Raw genomic sequence first — 24995 nt, 5'->3', positions numbered from 1 at the left:
ATTCCTTCAGTCTTTTGCATTGCAGAAACTGTTCGGTTGGCCCTCAATTCTCCTTCAGGAGGAATCCTTCAATCTATAGGTGTACTTTGGTGTGTTTTTGGAGGGTGTGAATTCAAGGTCTTCCTTCGTCTCCATCTTGGACCAGAACCTCTTTGGAGTTTTTACGAAGGCCTTATTGTACAGGCATGAATGAGTAACTCATTGGCTCCTGGTATTGATTCAATCTCTAGTCCTTCTCCTCTTCCTAGAGGTTGAGGTGTGGGGGGCAAGGATAGGGGGAGTGGGGTAGTGAGGCTGAAAGTGCCAACCCTCTCATCCTGTGGTTGGTTCCACTGGCAACCAGACCCCATCCCTAGTCACCTCATCAAAATAACAAAAGGTACTTTTATCACTCTCACCACCTAGGAAATTCCCAGAGTTTATGAGACTCTGTGCCGGAGAGGGATGAAGACCACATATATATTTATTATAGATCAAAATATCACATATGCATATGTGTGTATATGTATCTATAAACTTAAATGTATTGAGTTATGATATAAAATGTTTTTCTTCATGTGCATCATGGTGAAAATATGTCTGAAAATCCCTGCTTTTATGACATTTCTCTTCTATACTCTCAAAGATTTATGTGAAAGGCCTGCAGTGATGTGTTCACTTTTGTGATAATTCAGATTGAAAAAAAGAAATATTGGGGTCAATGGTGTGTCATAGCACCTGTCACAGTACCTTATTTGTCTGAATCAGGAACTTCATAGAGGCCCAGGAGCCAATGTATAGCTAGCTGACCAGCATGAGCTAGAAAATTCTGTGATGTCATTAAGCTCAAGCGAGGAACAAGCTATTCTAAGTTATTATTATAATTTTGTCCAAAGGCAACAAAGGAAAACACAGATGAGTATGAGATCTGTGCCAACGCACACTGAAGACTAATTCTCTAACCGGTCCTAACTACCACCAGACTCTAGAACCACTCAGGTTGCAGAGGTCTATTGAAGAGCCTAATGAAGAAGCAGAAACTTCATTGTGTCTTTTAAATATTTCTTTCTCCTTATTAACAACAACTCTGCTGAATTCAGTGATTTCTGCTTATCTTGTCCCTAATGGTTCAGGGGTTAGTTTCATTTCATACATGATAGAGATTATAAAGGTACCTCAACTCAGAATTCGATTTCTCTTTTTTGGCATGATGATCTTATTTATATATTGAATTATTTGGGCATTTTTAAAAGGTTAATACTATTAAACAAATAGACCCAAGAGTATCCAGAGGTGTATCTTCCCTGATGGACTGCATATAAATAAAAGTTTGGTAAATTGGTGATTTTTTTTCATTGCTTCACTGGACAAGAGCCCCTAGCATTTTCTCTTCATGCTTCTCTGCTAGCCCTTTGTTTTCTTCAAGGAACTAATGATAAATTCTGGTATATAAATAACCATGCCCTAAGCTATCCATTTGAAATATTACAATTTTCTTTTATTGTGATTGCTGAAAATAAAGACAAAACTACACTCAACCGTTACACTTGGGGTGAGAATGGCTTGTCTATTGACCCAAATTTTGACAAGTGCAAAAGCACGTGTGCATGTTACGAAGATTTGTGCGATTATTTGGCAGAGATAAGGAGAAATAAAGATTTTCTGCTTGTGAACATAAACGGACTAGCCATATTCCTAATTTCTTGAGTGGTACCAGAGTAAGCAACGGCCTGGCTGGATCCCAAATGGGCATAAAGGGGCAGACATAGGTTGAAAAGCAGGGAGAGCTGAATTTTGCATCTGATGCTCACATAATCAATTACCTTTGATCAGCATGGCTGCTTTTCTGCAGAAGTTTCCATGGGAATGACATTAATGAAGTGTTTTAACTTCTAAGAATAGTTTGCTCCATTTCTGAATGATAGGCTGGATGCTGCTGATGAAGACAAGAAACGTTTGGAGGGAGATGAACTGCCTTGTTCTAAGACACAAACCCTATTGCTAATGTCTCAGGATCTTTCTCTCACACTCCAGGAGGAATATACAGTTGTTTTAAGACCTACTACAATTTAGCACAGCATCCCTATGAATAGCCCCTCCAGACACTGGGTGAAGCCTTGCACCTGCATGTTTCCATTTGGTCTTCACAACACACCTTGGATTAGAGGTCGTTATTCTTGCATAAAATAAGGCTGATTAAACTCTGGATTCTGTTTTCTAACCCATGCATTTCTGTCCAACTCCAGAGCCTTATCATTGCCATCCGCTGCAGTTTGACAGCATTTTACTTCCCCGCCTTCAGGTGTTCTTGCTACTAAGTAAGTACATAAATAAAGACCTAGTGAGCAACCTCAAGTAACTTAAAGACAAGATATTTATAACTAAAAATCATAAAACACTCATATGTAGTTATGCAGTTGCTTATCTTGTACACAATAGCTGTTGTTTATAAACAGAGTATGTGCAATATTTTATAATATCACTCAAAAATTTTATTAAACAACTTGTATTCTAACAGTTTGTTGTATTAGTGCCCCCTCCTGAAAATAAAAATACTATAGAGTGATTTTTTTTTTCAGGCTGAAGTTTGCCTTACTCTTCCAGAAATAATTTTGGGAGAGACTAGTGCTAGACAACACTCAAAGGTACCATAACCTGTATGGAAATTCCATTCTTGGAGTTCACCTTTTAAGGCACAAATGATTCATTATGAAAAGACTGGAAGCAAGTGTCATGGCTCACCACTACATAAATAACAACATAAATAATTGTTGGGCCCAATAATTGTGAGGGCCCAACATAAATAATTACAGTGTGTCTCACCTCTTATGGAGTGGATGATAACCTCTAATCTCTGAGATTGTGTGTACTCAGGCAGTAGGCTCATTATGTAAAAACAAACTTGATAGCCTGTGTCAGTAGAAATTGAAAACCAAGAAGAAAATTTGTTTCCTTTAGACCTAGGATTTCCAAATGTTTGTGGTTATGAGATCTCTATTTTTTTTTTTATACCAGAAAATTCCTACCCTTTCTGGTAAAATAGTCACAAAGTCCTCAGTGCTAAAATTTCATAGAAAAAGTGAGAAAGCAGGATCAGAGGGGCACGTGGCTAGCTTAGTCTGTGGAGGGCATGACTCTTGATCTAGGGGTTTGAGAGTTCGAGCCCCACGCTGGGTATAGAAATCACTTAAAAATAAAATCTTTTAAAAAAGGAAAGAAAAGAAAACAGCATCAGAAAGAGTGTCAAATGTTTCATTTGGCTAAATGATTGATTCTCTTGGGGTTTATTTTTTTAAAGCTCTGGTCACCCTCCCCCCCCCCCCCATAATTGACCAGAGTCCTCAATTTAACCAAAAATAGTCTGACAGTGACATTTCCAGATTAAACAAGTAGATGATAAGATCAAAACATCAACATAAGTATTTTGTGAAAATAATCCCTAAATGTCTAACGTTTTTTGAGGTCTGTTTACACATTTATTCTTCTGCTCTAATTCTAGAGGTTGAAAGCTGCTGTAAGGAATGGCAATCCTTGGTCCTTACAAAAAGCTTTATCAGAAAAAAGAGAGACAGATTTAGTCAGTTTTTACTGTAATGGAGTGTACTATCACATTCTGAAGTTGTTTTTAACGTGAGTGTTGATTAAAAATCATTTTTATATTAATCAAAAATTTATTTAGAGAATGAAAGATTGATTAGAACATCCCTCATTCCCCTAATTGAGAGTTTCTCTCATTAACAGCCTTTTTTTTTTTTCTTGCAGTAGGGAAGTAAGGGGGTGAGGGGGGTGGGCTTCCCTTGAGAAAAGTTAACAAATAATTTCTGTGTTTGAGATTGAAGTCCTCCTCTTCTGGAGCCAAAGCAGGTAAAAGAAGCCTGTCACCATTACCCATTATATTTTCTGTGAGGTCCAAAATTATTCAATAAATGATAGCACTGCAGTAATTATGAAGTCACTATTAGTTATTTGCTATTGCCAATCTCAAGCTGATCAATTGAAATAGGACAATGATGTTTACTAACACTGGGGCCAAGGGATATGGAGCCCTTTTGTTTCTGTTGTCTTTGTATGAGAAAAAAAAAAAAACACCAACTGCGGTGCAGCAAGTATGAAAGTCCACATCTAGCTCATAAACCCATATACTCTGACAGAAGATAACACTAAATGCCATTGCAGTTTCGGGTTATTTCTGCTGTGTGACCAACCCTGGCATAGTCTCCAGAACCCAAGATCCAAAGGCCACTAATTCTTGTGCAGTGCATCAGTGTTTTCAGTTGCATATATCCCTAATACTTAAAAATAACTGAGCACATCCCCCCAACATAGGTAAATGTTTTTATTTACAAATTGTATACAAATATTATTATATTAACAAAGCATGCACAGATGAAACTTATACTGGTAGAATTTTTTTTAATATTCTATTTATTTATTCATGAGAGACATGGAGAGAGAGAGGCAGAGACACAGGCAGAGGGAGAAGCAGGCTCCACAGTGGGAGCCTGATGTGGGACTCGATCCCAGATCATGGGATCAGGACCCAAGCCCAAGACAGACGCCCAACCGCTGAGCCACCCAGGTGTCCCTATACCAGTAGAATTTTAAAAATAGGTGTGTAGACATAAGTTCTCATATTTTCGAGCTGTATCTCAGTGGGTGGTTTTGAGCAATCCCTGGAGTGTTCACACCCTCCCTCCTCCCACTTACTGCCCTGCTGGTCTGGGCTAGACAAGTACAGGCTGGCCTGTCCTTTCTTTTGAATCCACATGTCCCCTGATTAGCAATTATCTTAATGTATTTAATTTTTAGGAACGAGATTAAGGGAACATTTGAAAAAATAAAAAATACTGCACTGAATTAGGAACAGCATTTCTAGAGAGATTGTATGCAACAGTGAAAAAGAATTTCCCTAGTATCTTAGCTATTTGTCATATAGTGAAGCACTCTGCTTAAAACAGAGTTAGACCCAGTTTGAGAGAAGCCAGGAAAATAGATTTGGAACCGTGCAAGATTTTAATACAAAGTTGGTAAAAAGAACTTACTGGATAAAAGCAGGGCTAATGAATAGAATTTCTTAATAATTTACTTCAAAAATCATTTTTAGTTAATTATACATAATAGTGAGTCAAAAATGCTTGTTCTTTGGGTTTTATCAGATCATAACATTTTCACAACATATTCACTTGGATATTTCATAAAATATGAACAACAAAATGGCACATTTACATATAGTCATGAAATGACATTTATATTAATTTAATGGTTGAGTCAAATAATAAGACACAACTACTTTTAAGCTTTGGGTGCTTTATTTATAAGTCGAGGAATATTCTTTTTCTCCTGTCCCTGCCCCGGTTCCACCCTCTGCAGTCCTACCCATGTTTCAAAATTCCCTTTGAATTTCATTTATTTATCAAGTATTTTGAAATCCATCCTTACCATACTCAGAACTAGTCACCTCCCTTCAGGTCACATGTGGAACATTGTGGTACTTTTTATCATCAGCTTGGATAATAATAATAACTTTTTTTGCCCAAGATCATGGTTTTGTAATTGGCAGATCTCAGCAGAGCTCAAATCTGTCTGACTCCCAAGTCCATGACCCCTCTGCCAAACCATATCTTATGAATTATAATAACCAGTTTGGGATTCCCAAAGGGCTGGAATGGTACTGCAGCATGTATCATAGCACCTTATACAAAATGGGGAATCGCAAATGTTTGGTAACGAATCAATAGATGCAAAACAGCTACCCTGAATATATGCATTCGAATCATATACATATAATTTAATATGTCCTTTCATTGGCACTTAAAGTACATATTGTTCTTTGTGTTTTGGTTATCTCTTGAAGGAAAAGAATATGGAAAGGGATATGGGAAGAAAATGGGCTACAATAATGAACTGTTTTAAAGAAAAATGCTAGAAAACAAGAGATTACAATTTAAGTAGGAAAATACTGAAAAGAAAAGAAAATCATTGCTTGAGAGAATGGGCTCATTCTGTGATGAACATGGAAAATTTTTGTTCTTCTTTGACTTTTCCCAATTCACAGTAGACAGTTAATGATGCGCATTAAAAATATAGAAGAATTTGGGCACCTGGATGACTCAGTTGGTTAAATGTCTGCCTTCAGCTCAGGTCATGATCTCAGGGTCCTGGGATGGAGCACCATATTGGGCTCCCTGCTCAGTGGGGAGTCTGCTTCTTCCTCTCCCTCTGCTATTCCCTCTTCCCCTGTTTTCTCTCTCTCAAATAAATGAATAAAATCTCTGAGAAAAAGAATATAGAAGAATTCTAGAGGAAATTCACTGCCACAGAGTAGTATTTGTATACCCTTCTCAAGAATTCTGGGAAGTCGGAATAGGCCATCAGAAGTCCTCTTTGACTGAGGCTCCCCAGGAGAAACAATGAAGATTCCTTTGTTGCAACCTGCAGGAGTGCTGGTGGAGGGTATTGAAGGATACAAACAGTTGCCTGGGAAGGCAGAGATTCCCTCCAGAGATAGAAAAAAGTTATGTCATGGAAGATGAGTCTGGCCTTGGGATTTCAGCTTGATAGAAAAGGGCTTTTTTGAGAATGCCTCTGGAGGGTTTCTGAATGCCTTCCAGGGCCGCTCTTGAGAACTTGTTCAAAGAGTAAGGCTAATTCACTGGAACCTCAAATAGCTGTATTCATCATGTAAAGTCAATTCAAGGTCATCTAAGACAAGCAAAAACAAAAACAAAGCAATTCTTTCACCCTAAAAACACAAACACAAAGCTTAACTGGTTAGAGAAGCTCTCAAAAAAAATGCAGTTCTGACAATAAAGTCACAAATGAATCTGATGTAGAATTGTTTTGAAATATCACCTGATATATTTTCCTTTTTAAACGATTTATCTTTACCTTCCATAGTCCTTCTTCCAGGTGGAGTTGGCCTGCCCCTGGGCAAATAGTCTCTGGGAAAAGGAGACTAGTAGAGTTTTGAAAGAACAAGTCATTGATCGACCTTGAGTTCCAAATCTGCCTGTTAAAAAATATACAGGGAAACAACAGTCTTGAAAACAGCTTTCAAGAGAGAAAAAACATTTTCTTACCATCATCAAAGTTTAGATTTTAGTCCAGAGCCAAAGCTTAAAGGACTGACCATAACTTGAATATACAGAAGAAACAATAAGAATGTGATGCGGAAAAGTTCCTGGCACCTTGTGAAGGATGTGGTCGGCCTGCTGCTGAGAGGTGGAACCAGGAGAGTGGTGGCTTTCTCCATCCCCAGCTGAGAGGTGAACTTCAGAGGAAAGCACATCAGTAGAAACACCCAGATATGTTTAGGAGAATTCCAGGTCCAAAGTCTGTAACTGACTGCCTCAGGTGCAGGCTGAAAACGCTTTTAATGTCTCTCTGGGAAAACCATGGTTCATGTTGTACTGCGCACATCAGGCTAGAGGTAAAGTAGAAGGCTGAGGGAGGGGCCCAGCTCAGTGGGCCTGAAGGCAGCCTCCCAGGGTCTAGCACAGTCCAGCATAGAGAAAGTAACTGAGACATCCTGAGCCTACAAGGGGGGAGTATAGAGAAGAGACCATGATACCAAAACAGGTCTCAGTTGGGGTCAGGCCATGGATCGAGGACTTTGGAATAAGAGCCAAGGGAAAGGTCAGGTTCATCAGCAATGGGTGCCAGTATATGGCCCAAAACACCAGATAGGACCAACTATACCTCAGTGAGTGCTAGAAAAGACACCCAGAAATGAGAAGACCAAGCTGTACCATAGAGAATGCAGTGAAATTGGACATCAGGGTCCAGAGACACTGGGTTAAGAAACCTTAGTTGGGTTAAGAAATCTCAATTGCCATGAACCATAGGTCATAGAAGACCAGCCCCCTCCTTCCCTAATGCAGCCATGACATATAAATGTTTCTTTGATGGCCAGATGCCATCTTGGGAAGCAGGAGAGGATAGGAGAGAGACAATCCCTGAGCAAATAACCAGATACCAGAAGAGATCTTTATAAACCTTGAGGCTGAGAGACCATCATTCACAAGGTGAATTTTTATCTGTCTCTGTTTTAGTTTCCTAGGGCTGCTGTTACAAAGTAAAACTAACTGGGTGGCTCAAGATAATAACTTATTCTCCCACAGTTCTGGCTGGAAGTTCAAAATCGAGCTGTCAGTGGTACCATATTCCCTCTGAAGGCTCTGAGGAAGGATCTATTGTATGCCATTCTCTCAGCTTCTAGTGCTGCCAGTAATCCTTGCTGTTTCTTGAGAAGGGTATGCAAAACTACTATTTGGCGGTGAACTTCCTCTGTAGAATTCTTCTATGTTTTTAATGTGCATCATTAACTGTCTACTGTGAATTGGGAAAAGTCAAAGAAGATCAAAAATTTTTGAAGTACATCACAGAATGAGTCTACTCTCTCAGCAATGATTTTTTTTTTTAAGATTCATTTATTTATTTGAGATAGAGCACATGTGCATGCATGCGATTGCAGGAAGGGGCAGAGGCAGAGAATCTTCCAGCAGACTGCCTTTGAAGGGTGGAGTCTGATGCAGGGCTCCATCACATGACCCATGAAATCATGATCTGAGCTGAAACCAAGAAAAGGATGCTTAATCAACTGAGCCACCTGGGTGCCCGTCAAGCGATGAATTTATTTTCTTTCAAGTATTTTCCCACTTCTATTCTCTTGTTTTCTAGTATTTTTCTTTAGAACAGTACATTATTGTAGTCCACTGATTTTCTTTCTATATTCCTTTCCACATTCTATATTCCATTTCCACATTCTTTTCCTTAAAAAGATAACAAAAATATATTAGAGAACAATATGAATGTTAAGTGCCAATGAAAGGACTTATTAGATTATATGCATATATATTTTTTATGTAGGCTCCATGCCCAGTATGGAGCCCAATGTAGAGCTTCAACCCAAAACCCTGCGATCAAGATCTGAGCCAAGATTGAGAGTCAGAGACTCAACTGACTGAGCCATCCATGTGTCCCATGGATATATATCATTTGGGTGCATATATTCAGAGTATCTGTCCTGCATTTCTTGTTTCAAATTACCAAATATTTGTGGTTCCTTGTTTTGTACAAGGTGCTGTGCTACGTGCTGCAAAACCCTGCCAGCCCAATCTAGTCATTGTATTTCATAAATACCAGAGATGAGCATTAGAATGAATCTTCTGAGGAGACACAATTCAACCCAAGCAGTTCCCAATGGAAATGTGGGCTTAAGAACTAGGTGAATTAATTTATGTGATTATTTTCATTATCATCTTTTCCCCTGTTGATTGTAGTGTTTATTGTACATTTGGATCCCTGTCTGGCAGGAGTTGACAAAAATCCAGCCTACATGTGAATTCCATCCAACTACCTATTAGAAAGCTCATAAGCTAAAAATAGATTTTACATTTTTAAATGGTTTTAAACAAATCAAAAGAAACAATATTTTATAACATGTGAAATATACGTAGACCCCCCAAGTAGGTGTCCCTAAATAGAGAAGAAATAGAGAAAAAAGAAGGCCGAAAATATTTACTCTGTGCTTCTTTACAGAAAAGTTTTCCGCCTCTGATCCACTTTGAGAAATAATTTGGAGAAGTCGTAGGGAATATATGGGAATGATTTCAGTGAGGCTAAACATTCACAAGATTCTGAGACTTGTGAACAATTCTTAATAGTAAAAAACAACAACAACAACAACTTTTATTTGTGAGTTAGGGAAGCAAGAATGGGGTATAGGGCTACCACTTCAGGTGACTGGAACAATGCTACTGAACAGAAAAAATTAAATTGAGTTATGTAACTCTCTTTACTGACTCCTTAAGTATGTTTTCATTTTTTTTCTTGTGATTTATCATCACTTGGAAAGAACAAAATAAATAGTAATGAGAAGAAAGGGAGATCAAACAGAGTAAAATAGCCAAGAAATATCCATCTGGTCTGGTTTTTCTCCAGCCTGGGTGAACAATATTTCAAGATACTAAAAAGATAAAAGTCATCTCAATCTATCAAAAAGCTGTAGATGATTACTAAATGACTGTTGATAATCTTCAGGAATTTGGGGGGAACTGAAAGGTGCTTAAAATATAGAGTTAGAAAAATAAAGCCTCAAATTATTATTTTTTTTAAAGCCTCAAATTAAAAAGAAAAAAAAAAAGATGCTGCAAGCTATCAGGTTGAGAGCTTGCTATGACTTCCAGTGAGACTCTAGGATGAATTATTGAGTGTTTATGAACTGAGAAAGGAAACCTGTGCTCAGGAAGAGAACAGGCTTAACGAGAAAAGTCAGGCCCAGATAAACCTCATATCATTTTTACACAGGATCACAATATACATCTTGATTTTAGAGAGTCCTTTGGCTCGCTTACAGTATCCTTTGAAGTAAATGATTTAGAAGGGACGATGTTTGCAGATCAAGAAGTATTACCGGTGCAGGTTCATAATTGGAGCACTTGATCAATGATATTCCCTAAGTGCTGTTGATGAATTGATGCCAAGTTATGGCAAATTCTCCAGGAGTATGTAAATGTCTTATTCTCTGATTTTTACAAACGATTTGGTTAAGGATCTGACTGATACGATGCTTAAAATTTGCAGGAACTCGATAGCAGCAAGAGGTAGTTAGCATGTTTTATGGTAAAATCGAGGCCCAAAAGTATCTTCAGAAACTGAAGCAAAATTCTACAATCAGATCTCATGCCAAACAATGCAAAACGTGAACAGCAAAACCAAACCCAAATCAGCAAAACGAAGTTGTGGTTCTCAATGCCAGTTGCATGTTAGAATTACGTGAGGTGATTTTTATTGGATTGGTCTGAGAATGGCCTGAAGCATCAGTATTTTTAAGGAGCATTCCAGTTGATTCTAAGTCAAGTCAGACAAGAATAGTGATTCTATGCAAGTAGAGGCAGAAGGTATGTGGAATAGCCAAAGCCCAGTGTGTGTGTATTTACAGAAGTGTTTAGAGGCTTTGTGGACTGTAAGATCAGTGAAGCAACAGTGAAATGTGGCAGTTGAGAAAGCAAAATGATCTTAAGTTGTAAATATTGAACAGAGAATTAGAAAATGGTAAAAGTACCTCCCTTTGGCAGGCATTTACTCTTGTATCCGGCACAGTACAAAGGATTCTTAGTTGATTATATAGTCTGGTCCCTACATTAACCCTGTGAGGTCGATATTACTACCCCCCAGTTTGTAGTGGAGAACACAGAAGCTCACTGAGGCTAAGTGACTTGCCTAAATCATCCAGCTAATATCTATCTAGTGTGGCGAGGGTTACTGAACGCCTAGACAGTAATGAACTGAAGAAGGCCTGGAGAGACCAATTGTAATGAACTGAAGAAGGCCTGGAGAGACCAATTGTATTGGGAGCTCATTAGAAAGGAAAGATCTGGAGTGCCAGGGAGGCTCAGTAGGTTGAGCACCTGCCTTGGGCTCACATCATGATCCTAGGGTCCTGAGATCAAAGCCCAGCATCTGGCTCCTGCTTAGCAAGGAGTCAACTTCTCCTTCTCCCTCTGCCCCTGTCCCCTCATGATCTCTCTCTCTCTCTCCCTCCCTCTCAAATAAATTAATTAATCTTAAAAAATATATGGTGATAGGGAAAAGGGTTAAAATTTTGGAGAAAACTAATTTTGTTTTTAAATAATAATAGGTAATATTTATAAAGTACCTGTAACAGGCATTTTATTTTATTTTTTTTTTTCGTGTAACAGGCATTTTATATTCATCTCATTTAAGCCTCATATGACCCTAGGTACTGGTAGTATTCTCATTTTAGAGAAGTTGCCCAAGATCACAGAAAAAGTGGTTATAGCCAGAGTTTGAACTCAGGCCTCTGTGAGTTAGAGCTTGTACTCTGAATCACCCGGCTATAGGATACGGCAAATTGGGTTTAAGGTGGCTGTACAGTTATCTCAGCAGAGATGTGCCAGAAAAGTTGGCCATATGGGACGAGAGCACAGGCAAAATGATTGGATTTATATTTAAATAGTTAATAATTTATAAATATATATGCTGTTATTTCAAATGAGGCATTAGCATATCAACATTATTAAGTGTCATAAATACAGTATCACTACTTTCTGAAAATTCTTATCAAGGCTGTATATATGTATATGGTCAATATGTACTTTTAAAAAAAAAGATTTTATTTATTTATTCATGAGAGACACAGAGAGAGAGGCAGAGACTCAGGCAGAGGGAGGAGCAGGCTCCCTGCAAGGAGCCCGACGCGAGACTGGATCCTGGGACCCCAGGATCACACCCCGGGGCCGAAGGCAGGTGCCAAATCGCTGAGCCACCCAGGCTGCCCCTGTACTCTTTTTTTATATATACCCTTTGTAGCAAATATCTCTTGCTCTCCAGTGGTGATCGTACTGGGTTATTCTTCTTATGTCTTAGGTCAAAGGCTTTCTTTGGGGGAAAAAAATCCATGAGAGAAACTGAAGTTATTCTGATGCTTGTATTTTTAAAAAGTGGTCTATTTTTAGGTAGCTTGGCTTCTATTGTTATCATTATTTTGGCATCTTTATTGAAGTATAATGGACATCCCATAGCACACATTTAAAGTGTACATGTTAATGAATTTTGACGTATGTATACACTTGTGAAGTCATTACTACAATTAAAATAACAAATATTTCTATCAATTCCAAAACTGTCCTGGAGCCTTATCTGTGTCCGCCACCCTCATCCCTTGGCAACCAGTGACCTACCTGCTTTGTGTCTTTACAGATTAGTTTGCAGTTTCTAAAATCATATATAAGTAGACTCAGATTCTGTACTTTTTTTCTCTTCTTTCACTCACAATGGTGCTTCTGAGGTTCATCCACGCTACTGTGTTTACCGATGGTTCATTCCACTGGTGTGTTTACCAATGGTTCATGCTAAGAAGGATTTCATTGTATAGAGATGTTACAAGTTGTTTATCTGTTGTTTATCTGTTGACCTGTTGGCAGACGTTTGGGTTGTTTCCTGTTTGGCACTACTAGGAATAAATCGGATATGAACATTTATGTTCTTTCTCTTTTGAGTAGGTACCTAGGAATGGAATGGCTGGATATATGGGAGATGTATGTTTAACTTTTTGAGAGACTGTCAAATTGATTTCCAATAGCAGTGTATGAGTGTTCCTGTTGTGCTCTAACCTTACCAACACTTCGTATCATCAACCTCTTTGATTTTAATATTCCAAAAACTATGTAGTAGTGTCTCTTTGTAGCTTTAATTCGTCCTTCTTTGATGTTAATGATATTGAGCACATTTTCATGTGTTTATTTGTCATCCTGTAGTTTCTTCTGTGAAGAGTCTGGTCAAATCTTTGTCCATTTTTTAAATAGGAATTTCTGTCTTCTTATTGAGCTATATGAGCTCTGAATACAAGTCCTTTGTCAAAGATATCTCCTGCAAGTATTTTCTCCCATTTTAAGCCTTTGTTATACATATTAAAAGTAATCGTTTGGCTCAATCAATAAATATTTTCCTTTTAACTAAGTCTAGATTGTGACGCATCTTAAGTGTTTATAACTATATCCATTATAACAAAACTCTCACACTTGTTAGGAAAGGATATGAATTTTTTATAGCATTTTCCATGAAATGTAAAGAGAACTTGAGTTTTTTTACTTAGATCATACAGAAAAGCTTGTATTTTCCAAAACTATATAAATACAATAAAAACAGGTATAATATAATCAGCAGTTGTTTTTCTAGAAAGTGATATTTGTACCACTTCACCTATTAATATAAATAATAATGATGGACTCATTTCATTGTGTAAATATCCACTACTGAAAAAAATCCCAGGACTATTTCATCCAATTTATTTTTATTAAAATTATTATTTTTTCCAGCTTCATTTTACTGTACTTTTTCTATCTCTGAACCTGTGGGCCCATGAGTCCCCTTTAATTACTCTTTTACACCTTTTCTCAAAAGAAAACTTGCACCTGGTGGTGAGCAGAATACCTTTTTTTAAGCAATGGGATAAGACCCCATCAGCAGGACATCTATATTTAAAGCAAAATTCAGCATTTGCTTAATTTTAGCATTTTCTTCTGCATTCTTCTGTAAAAACTGATAACCAGCTTTACATTTATATAATTATATTTTTAGTTGTCTTAAAATCCTGGACAGTCCTCTTAAAATTTTATATTAGAAGATGTTATGATAGTAAAATGCCACACAATGGTTAATATTACCATAAACATCAAAAGTTAAGAATGAAATGGTAGATGTACCAAAGGAAGAACCTTCATGATATAAATAATCTTTGCAATTTTCTCTAATATGCTACAAATGTATTTCTAACTCTAAAAGAATAATCCCTTCATAGAATAACAATTAAGTTTGATTTAGAGTGCCACTTAAAATTAACCAAGAGCTTCTAGCAGTTGTTTAGAAGAGAGTAGATCATAGGAAAAACTGGAGCTGCTGAGTTGTTTCCAAACAATTGGAAATAAATCTTCTTAAAATCAATCTTATACAGCATTTACTTGTTTTTGCATCTAAGATGAATTCATTATTAACAAATGATCTGTAACAGGCCCATTTTGTGTTTATTTGTGTGCAAATCTGTCTGTGCTGAAACACAAATCACCACTGCCCTTTTCTTCCACTATTAACATATCAGCTTTGACATTTGACAAAGAATTATATTTCAGAAGCTAGTAACTGGTTGAATAAATATAGCTTGATTTTCTTTATTTCCTTTAACTCAGTTTACAGCAAATCTATGAATTAAACACAATCCATGTTTACTTGGCCGTTTTAAAATGAATGTCAAATAAACTTATTTTTTGCCAAGACTCTCGCTCTTCATAACTCATTCAGCATTCAATTCAGGAAAAAAAAATCAGCAATGGAGCAATGATTTCCAATGTTTTATGGTACTCTCATTTCTTGAGATGGTAATAGGTAGGACTTTAAAAAAACTATGCTCAAATGTGTCAAGTACCTGTATATACTTGTGTTAGTTATCTTGGGCTGCCATAACAAAACGCCATAGACTGGGGTGGCTTAAAACAACAGTTATTCCCACAATTCTGAAGGCTGCAAGTCCTGGAGTAGGGTGGGTGCCAGCATGATTGGGTACTGGTGAGAACTCTCGTCCTGGCTTGCAGATGGCTGCCTTCTTTCGGTGTCCTCACATGGATCAGAGAGAAATGTGGAAATTAGCAGATGGCTCAAAATGCTGGGTGCTGGGTCTTTCCTCCCCTTCCCATTCCAACAAAGTAACAATCAAAACCAGACAAACAAATAAAAGATCCCTACCACCCAGAAAAAATGAAAATCCCTACAGGAAGAGAAAGGTTCTGGAGAGTTTTGAGGTCTGCCCAAGATGTTATTAAGGGTGAGGGAAAATATTTGATAGAGTGTGTTTGAAAGCAGTGATGAAGAAACGAAACAATAGAAAAAAAATTCATTCCTGGGTTGGCCATCTACTTATTTGTGCCCCCTCCAGGAGAGAAGAGAAACGAAGAGAAATGGCAATACAGAGAGAGGCATTGCACGCAGCAGCCTGCACTCCCTTCATGTGGGTGGCAAGGATGCATGAGCTTCTAGCAGGTGAAGTAAGCATCTCTCCCTCTAAAGTAAGTTAGGTGTGAGCCTTCTTGTGGGACCCCATGTATGAGTGCCATTTGCTACCTGGAGGGTTAGGGAATGCTCAGGCATGCTGGGTCCTGGAGGTGTGCAGAAGGTAGGCCTCTGAAAGACACCTTAAAAAGTTACAACCTTGACCCTCACAAGAGCGTCAGTATTTGGGTGTCTACCAGATGGCATCAACAGTCAAGAGAGGTAGAACTATAAGCAATTTACCTCTTTCTCCTTATCCTCTCTTTTGCCATTCTCTTTAACTATATGGGGTATAGAAGCAGAAGGTGGTGTCAGGATGGACATTGGACTAAACCAGATTGGACTTTTATGACTTTAAAGGGATCTGCCCAATATGTCATTAAGAGTCATGTAAAAGAACTGACAACAGTGTGTTTGAAAAACATAACAACAGAGGCACCTGGGTGCTGCAGCAGGTTGAGCATCTGACTCTTGGTTTCAGTTTGGGGTAGTAATCTCAGTGTTGTGAGTTTGAGCCCTGTGATTGAGCTCTGTGTGTTGGGCTCTGTGCTGAGTTGAAGTCTGGTTAAGAGTCTTTCATCCTCTCCCTCTGCCCCTCCCTGCTGTGCTCTCTCTCTCTCTCTCTCTCTCTCTCTCTCTCAAATAAATAAATCTTAAAAAAAGAAAAACAACAAAGTAACCTGCCACTACTTAAACAACTTCATATTCTTTAATCAATTATATGTTTCTGTTGCCTTCTCTGTATTGATATTTAACTTTTAATACTTAATTCACCTCAGTATTACCATATTTACATTTTAAAGACAATTTTAGGATCTATACTTTAGGCAAAATACAAAAAAAAATACATGAAATTTAAGATTTGGTCAATGTGAATGTCTCCCCAAATTAAGGAAAAGTGTCTTGCTCATCTTTGCATCTTCAGTAACTATACACTTCCTGGAATAGTGCAGTCACTCAATAAATGTTTGTGAATTAAGCTAAGCTACTGATTGATATTTGAAGAAACTTCCAAGAGCTGAAAGACTCCATTTTTCTTCTTTTCTTGTCTGTTTTTCATTATGACCATTGACTAAGAAAGAAAACTCTTGGAGAACAGCCGTATGTAGGCTTATTTCCTTTTGCACTTAAAATTAATTTAGCATTTACAGATCCTTATTTTTTAAAAAGATTTTATTTATTTATTTATTTGAGAGACATGGTGAAAGAGAGCATGAATGGGGAGGAGAGGGAGAAGCAGGTTCCCCCGCTGAGCTGGGAGCTAGACACAGGGCTGGATTCCAGGACCCTGGGGTCGTGACCTGAGCTGAAGGCAGCCGCTTAGCTTAACTGACTGAGCCACCCAGCGCCTCATCATTTATAGATCCTTAAAGGAATGCATTTCCCCACTGTTTAGTAACAAGCTATATTCAGTGATACACAGATCATATCTCTAAGAGGTCAAGAATACAAAATAAAATTAAGTACTTTTGCTATTACAAACTTGGCATGGGCTAAGTACTTGAAAGAAGCAGAAGTGGTTTAAAGTTAGCATATGCTCTTAAGGAATTTACACTCTAGTTGGAAGAATATGAACATGATTGTTGGTTCAAGATCCTAGAAAGAGACAGGGGAGGTGAATAGCATTGCAGGTGGGACAAGCATTTTAGTACAGAGATTTGAAGTGTAGGCTCTGAAAGCACATTGCCTGGGTTTTCATCCTGACGGAACCTTTAGCAAGTTACTGAAGCTCTCTGTGCCTCTCAGACTTAAAATGTGGATTAAATGAATGTAGCACCTGACCTAGAAGTAAGGGCTTATTATTATAATGATGATTATACGAAATCTTGGAGTTGGGCCTTTGAGGGACTCAAAAAAAAAATCAATGGAAGAAATTCTTATGTTAGAATAGTGGGAGAAAGGTCAGAAAAAAAGGGTTAGGGACAGATGAAGGGGGCCACGGATTGCCAAAACATTTGGATCTCATTCAGTAGTAGAGAACCACTGAACTTTTTTTTTTTTTTTTTACCTTTTTTCTTCCTCCATTGAACGTTTTTTTTGTTTTTTTAAATATTTTATTTATTTATTCATGAGAGACCAGAGAGAGAGAGAGGCAGAGGCAGAGACACAGGCAGAGGCAGAAGCAGGCTCCATGCAAGGAGCCCGATGTCGGACTCGTTCCTGGGTCTCCAGGATTACACCCTGGGCTGAAGGTGGCACCAAACCGCTGAGCCACCGGGGCTGCCCTCCACTGAACTTTTTAAGTTGCTGAGTAGCACTATGAAAACAATGTTTTAAGAAACCCTCAACTGGCTACACAGAATGGTTTGGGATAGAGACAAGGAAAAGACCAAAAGAATATATTACTATTAGCAGCTGACTTTTATTAGATGCTTTCCAGTGACCTTTGTAACTGCCAGAAATGTTATTATTTATAAAACCTACTATGTTTCAGGTAATATGCTGAACACTCTATAAGGGATATCTGTTACAGACTGAACTGTGTCTCCCCCAGTGCTCAGATGTTGAAGTCCTAAGCTCCAATATTACAATATTTGAAGATAGGGCCTCTAAAGAGATATATGAGGTGAAATAAAGTTACAAGGTTACAAGGATGGGGCCCTAATTCAATAGGACTTGTGTCCTTAGAAGAAGAGAAAGATACTAGGGGTGTGGGCGTACACAGGAGGGACGACAGGAAGACACAAGCAGAAGGCCACCATCTGCAAGCTAAGGCCTCAGCATAAGCTAACCTTGCTATTGCATGGGTCTCGAATTTCCAGCCTCCAGAGCTAGGAGAAATCAAATTCTTGTTGTTTGAGCCACCCAATCCATGGTATTCAGTTATAGCAACTGTAGCAGACTCAGACAATAGCTCATTTGACTCTTCAAACAGTCAGATAGGGTAACATTGTATTCTGATGATCCTAGTGTGATCCATAAAGAAACCCAGGCCCAGAGACCTTGAGGTGAATTGCCTAAGACAGCTAATAAGTGGCAGTACACAGGATTTATATTCAAGCTGTCTGACTACACATATTATAGTTCAGTTGGAAACTGATAAATGAAAGGATTTACACACAAATGGAAAAAACAAGCCCTGGCGTCTGACTGGATTCAGGCTAAAAAAAAAAAAAAAAAAAGGGAGGGGGTTATCAACCAGATGACTTAGATTTTAGGCCTTGGGGTCCACTCAAGATAAATGACCAGCTTGCTTGTGTGTGACATGCATGTGCATAGTTTACATTAAATATCGTGGAGACGTTGCTCAGAGCAGAAGGGCATTCATTGTGGCTAAAGCGCTCTGGGAACCTACGGCTGACAATTTCAAACTTCTGACCTCCAAAATCAACACACAATATGAATTACATCATGAAGTCAGGGAAAGCGGTATGGTTCTACTGGGGAGAAACAGTATTAAAGTAAAAGGATGCACTGGGCAAAAAAAAAAAAAAAGAATTAGGAGTCATGAGGCCAGGTCACATTTCATCTGTTTTAACTGTAATTGATTACAACGGTGCCTGGCTTTTAGAAGACACTCAATATTAACATGTGGGAACTATAGGAAAGAACAGCAGAGAAAGGTCATATTTGATATTTGTAAGAAAGGAAGCTATTTAGGTGTTTTGTTTATTGAACAGGAGCAGTAACGGACTGAGACAGAATCTTCCTTCTCGCTTGACTGAGCTGTCTCTGTCTTCCTTTAGCCAGCTCCAATTCCAATGAAAGCAGATAAAGCCTGCAACCAATGACTGGACTTCCCACCGCTGTGTGTGTGCGTCTCTGGGAACAATGCAATACAGCTGCAGGAGCCTCAAGGCCACGAGAGCTGGCTACAGAGGGTGGGCCTTTGGCGGCTCCGAATGCACCGAGCAGGCCTGCCTACCACCGCCCGCCCTCGGCGAGCTCAGGGATGCGCGCGGGGAGGAGCGTGCCCAGCGGAGCCCCAGCTGCCTGCACCCCCGCCCCCAACGAGCGGCGCTCGCAAGCCTCTCTGCTGCACATCTGCCAAGAACGCTCCCTGAGCCGTACTGCGCCTGCCCAGACCGCGGCAACCTAGCGCTGCAGACATCCCGCAACAGCCAAACGGGCCTCTAAAAAGGAAAATCCCGAATACGCGGCGGAAACCAACCGCGCGGGCCGCTGAAGCTTTAACCCGCCGCTACCGACTCTTTAGACTACAAATCCCAGCATCCACTCCTCTCCCGGGAGCCAATGGGGAAGCTACAAGTTCCTTCAGCCAATCCCATCCCGACCCACCCCGACGGAATTCTGGGATTTGTGGTTTTCACGTGGCAGCATTATTTTCACGGCGGTGGAGGCAAAGTAGGCCACGCGTCCGGTTCGAATGGAAGCCGCTTGTAATGATTCTTATGTTGGTGCCTTCAGTAGCATTACTCCCTCGCTTTATGCTAATTAGAAATCGTTACAGTCCTACGGATACAAAAATAAAAAAGTCAAGCTACTCAGATTACAGCACGTTCCCCCCCCCCTCGCGGGACGCCCACCCCCCCGCATCGCGTAACCGCCGCTGTCAAGTCTCGCGAGAACAGCCGCTTTGGGTCGTTGTCATGCCTCCTGGGGGGCGGGTCACGCGGAGACGGACGGGGCCGTCAGCCAACGGGGTCGCGTTTCGACGGGCGCCGCCGCAGCGTGCGCGGGGAGACCTCCGTGAACCCTGACCCCGCTGTCCGCCGCGCCCGCGTCCGCCGCCCCCGCCCCCGCCCCGGAGCGAGGTGGGCGGGCTCTGGCCGCCTGCCCGGGGGAGCGAGCGCGGAGAGCGCGGGAGCGAGGCCGGCCGAGCGGAGGCGTCGGCTCCCCGCGGCCCATGAGCGCGCCCCGCCGCCGTCGTTAGGCCCAGGGACAGGCGCCGCGCCCCTGCGAGCGGGAGCCGCCGCGAGCGACACGACGAGCCCGGCCTCCGCGGCGGCACCGGCAGCGCCAGCGGGCGGGACCCAGGCCGCCAACATGGCGAGCGCCTCCTACCACATCTCCAATCTGCTGGAGAAAATGACATCCAGCGACAAGGACTTCAGGTGAGGCCGCGGCCCGGCGGTGCGGCCTGGGGCCCCCGCGGCCGCCGCCCCGGGCCCCACCCCTCGGCCCCCGCCCCGCGCCCCGCGCCCCGCAGGCCGCCGTCTCCCGCCCTCCGCCCCCTCCCCCTCCCCCTCCCCCGCTCGCCGCCCCGGGCCGTTGCCCGCCGCGCCCGCCAGGCCGCTCCTGCGTCCCCGGGCCTCCCCGCCCCCAGCCCCGGCACGGGGCTGGCTCGCCCCCGGGTGTAGGGACGGGCGGCGGGGGGGGCGCGGGGAGGCCCGGAGGCCCGGAGGCTGGGCAGGCCGGGCGGCGGGGAGGAGGGGAGGCCTGGAGGCCCGGAGACCCGGAGGCCGGGGGGAGGGGATGCCGGGAGACCCGGAGACCAGGAGGAGGCGAGGCCCAGAGACCTGGAGGCCCGGAGGCCCGGAGGCCCGGGGGCCCGGGGGAGGGGAGGCCCTGGAGGCGGGGCGGCTCGGAGACCTGGAGACCCGAGGAGGGGAGGCCCGGAGGAGGGGAGGCCGGATCCCCGGGGCAGCCCGCCGCAGGCCCTAGGCCGCCCTGCCCGCCGGGGCTCAGCCTGCCGCCCGCCCCGGACCCCGCTGCCGCCTCTGCCCGCAGACGGGAGTGGGCCTAGGTGCATTCAGCTCCAATGATTTGCTTTTTTTTTTCTCTCTCGTTTTTTTTTTTTTTTTCTTTTCTTTTTTTTTGCTCCCTTTAGCTTTAGCTTTCTGCAGATTGGGTCCTTCTGAACTTTTTGCTTGGCCGGTTCTCGTGGAGGTGCGAGGGAGGGAGGAGGGAGTGGGAGCGGGGGGCGCAGCCAGGGTGAGGAAACCGGACTCGCAGGGCTTTCCCGCCAGCATCTCGTGTCTTTTTTTTTTTTTTTTTAACCTTGTCAGGTGAAAACTAAGCGGGCTCTCGGGGTTTCAGTCTCATTGTCTTATATGCAAAATTACTGCCAGCAGGGTGAATTCGGGAACCTTAACCCTGAAAAGTAAAGCGAGCAAATGCATCTTTGCTGATGGACGTTCTTAAAAAAATGAAGGTGGTGGATTAGGAGGCTTTGGCGGAGCTCGTGCCCCGGGTCTCTGTGCTGTGCGTTCCGGGAACACCTTGGGAACACGCACGTCGGAGAATGGTGGTTTCCACGGCTTGTCCTGGTTCCGCCCCCACCGCCCTTTTGCACTAGTGTGGTGGTTACATTCCTTCCTTCCCACCTCCTGTCCCATCGCAGAGTAAATACGCTCCCGATCTAAAACAACAACAACAACAAAACTATTTCTTTGGTGCTTGTGTTTTGTGAGCATTTTTAAGGAAAGTACAGATACCGTTGATTAAAATTGTGACTGGGAGCTACCTTATTTTGTTTTGTGTATGTGTGAACGGTAACCCTTTACCTCCTGGAAACCTGTCCAGACCTCATCTACCAGGAAGAGATGTTCCCATCTGTGAAAGGAGAAGCGGGAAAAACTGTAGTGATCGTGTCCCTAGATTAAGTTGATGTCCTGGTGTAGTCACGTGGCCAGGGAAATACAGTTTTGGTTCTGTGACTTCAAAGCCAGAATGATTTTTAAAGTTTTGCTACCTAGGGAGTTGTTAAGTATAGCATTTTGAAACTTTGAGAATCCAATTTGTCAATACCAAAGATTTTAGCGTTGGGACTTTCTGGAAGAGACATGATTTGTTTTTTGTTTTGTTTTATTTTTTTGTTTTTGGTATTTTAGATTTGTGTAGATCAAAATCTAGATTATTGGAGGAAATAAAAGTTTTGCTTTTGTTGTGTGTGTGTGTGTGTGTGTGTGTGTGTTTCTTAGGGATTAGAATGCTGTTTACTTCCCTATGAAGTTTCGCTTGCTCCCAGTGCAAGACACTGAAATTTAAATACGCATTTGAGTGGGATATATATGTACATACATGTTTTCAGCTTTAAAGTGTGTGGTGTGATTTCTTACCCCCTTTTCTGTCATTTTGGCTCAATCTGTGAAAGTACTGAAAAAGTCATGCTGATTGTATTCAAACTTCAGATTAAAGACAACACTTTCTTATAATAGCATGATTTTGTTCAACTAGGCAGACTTGTGTATGGGTAACATGTTGAAAGTAGTGTTAATATTGTATATGTGATTTTTGACTCCAGCTACTTAAATTTCTTGTAAAGTTAATATATGCATGCTTTTGTGTTTACTTTTTAAAATAAACTATTTGAAAGAAATAATGCTTTGATATTAAGCTGTAGTCAGTGTTGAACTTGATAAGAATTATCTCCCAGTCTCAGCTAGAGTAAATCAAAAAAACATTGCTTGGAGGATGATTATTCTAGAAGTGTAGTATTGATATATTTCTAATAGTTGAAGAAGAAGAAAAGTGTAAAAAATAAGTGTAGAAACAGTGACTTCCAACAATTTGGCATTAAGATATTTTCATTAACTTTGTTTTAAAGACTTGTAATACGCTGAAGCCATCCAGTTAACAGGCAAGCCTTTGGAACTAAAGTACTGTGTGTATATACTAAATTACAGATATTTAAGAGTTTAACTCAAATAGCGTGCATTTGAAGTCAAGTATTTTGAGCCTTTTTCTGTATAATATCAGTATAGGCATTTATTTGAATGTATGTGTCTTTTTTTAAAAAATTATGCCGTGTACTTTCTCATTTGAAATTTATTTTGGTGTAAATATCACAGGTTGTTGCTACATGTTTTAAAATACCTACCAGAAAAATCTTGAGGTCAGAGTTAGTATTATAGAATATCTAGTGCAAATCACTCTTCTTGTTCCAAGGGAAGAAGAAAACAATAATGTGTCTAACAGGAAAAAAAACATTATTCTTCTCATGGTAGATTCCAAAGAGCATAGGACCTACTGGTCACAATATATGGGTTCTAGTCTAGTAGGATTCTTTATTGTGAACTAGCTGTGAGGTCTTGGGCAGGTTACTTAATTTGGAATAAATTTTTACTTGGAGAGACTTGTATGTGGGTACTTACAAAAGGTCTCTTATAGGCCTGAAATTTTAGGTCTCCGGATAATGACATAGTCTGTTCATGTAAAGAAAATAAGGAAATAGGTACAGGCTTCAAAATCATCAGATGTCAGCATTTTTAAAGAATCATTTTGTAGGATTTGATTCATGGGTTCAATTTATTGGTGAGAGGGTACATCCGTTACCCTTTTTCTTTCATGTTTTAGAGTTCTGTACTCTTTGAAGATGGTATATTAAGGTTTATTGTCAGTAGGTAGGTAATTCTGTAGATAGCAGAATGAAAACTTTTAAGTGCATGAACCATGTGAATACTGTTCGTTAATATTGAAAATTCAGTGGGTTGAGGTAACTGAAGTTTTGCTTTTATTTTCATAAGCTTTACCACCAACTGAAGTAGAGTATTGCAAGGAATCAAGAGCTAAAGAAAATTTACCACATTTTCCTTTCTCTACATAGTAGTAGTTTACATTAATGCTTTCTGTCGGCTTTATATATATTTGATCCTGTTTATCCTTATAACTCTAGTAATGTGGATGCTAACAATCTCTCTTCCAGTCCAAGAAACTGAGATGTGATGTTAAGTACTTGGCCAAAGTGAGTTAGACATTAGATCTGGGATTTCCAGACAACCTCCTCGCCCCCCAATCCACCATGAACTCTTAATCTTAACTACCGTGTTATGTTACTTCTCCAGGGTTTTGACTAGGGGACATTAAGAACTTAAATTTTAGTTCTCTCTCAATTAGGCTTATGGTATATTTTGTACTGGAAAACACTTTAAGTAATTCCTTGAGAGGGACTACAAAATGTTTAAGATATAATGCTTGCTCTGAGTAATATTTACATGCTTGTTCAATGGTTAAGACACTTCTATGAAGATGAAGAACCCACGGCAATGTGTAGTTGTGAGGCTTAAGTGGCAGAGAATATGAAAGCAAGGAGGTTCATGTTTGTGGAGTCATCTGAGCTAGGTCTTGAAATTGTAGGTAGGGAAGATGAGTATAAGCCTGAAGGCACACTATACAAGTTGGTGACCTTCACTGCAGCTGGGAGTATGGTTGAGGGGAACCGCTTGAGGGTAGGGACCTCGTTTTACTGAACTACGTCCTCCAACTGAGCCTTGTGGGTTCTCAGGTACTAGTTTTAGTTGGATTTTAATTACAAAGTTCTCTTAAGCATGTAAGGATTTGGGGAAATTTCAAAAAACCATTTTCATTCAGAAATCAATCAATTTTTTAAAATACCATTTGGTACAATCTTAAAATAATTTACTGCATTGCAGAATTTCCTAGTTTGATAATGGTTTATGCCACCAAATTTAGTGTGTGTGTGTGTATTTTGGATATTAGGTATTTTTTCTTGGAAACTTTAAGATGCTAATAAAAATCTCAGGCCTGGGAATTCTACACTTTCAGAGCTGGAAGGAACCTTAGAAATCCTGTAACATAGCTGAAACAAT

At 40.7% G+C, this 24995-nt stretch overlaps 1 protein-coding gene across 2 annotated transcripts in view; it reads left to right on the top strand.

Annotated features, from left to right (window-relative positions):
• Positions 1–20249: 20249 nt before the first annotated feature.
• Positions 20250–24995, top strand: part of CAND1 (cullin associated and neddylation dissociated 1) — a 42129-nt gene continuing 37383 nt past the window's right edge. The window contains exon 1 of one of the 2 annotated variants that reach the window (XM_041755503.1): positions 20250–20558. In XM_041755503.1, coding sequence (XP_041611437.1) covers positions 20491–20558 — 68 coding nt within the window. In that variant the 5' untranslated portion in view covers positions 20250–20490. Of the gene's footprint in view, positions 20559–20981; positions 21191–24995 lie in introns of those variants that run through there. The other variant, XM_041755504.1, reaches the window with a different exon arrangement.

The sequence above is a fragment of the Vulpes lagopus genome, chromosome 5 (genome assembly GCF_018345385.1).
Source record: "Vulpes lagopus strain Blue_001 chromosome 5, ASM1834538v1, whole genome shotgun sequence".
NCBI classification, from domain to species: domain Eukaryota; kingdom Metazoa; phylum Chordata; class Mammalia; order Carnivora; family Canidae; genus Vulpes; species Vulpes lagopus.
The sequence above is the reverse complement of the archived record's forward strand: the minus strand, read 5'-3'. Positions and strand labels throughout refer to the sequence as shown.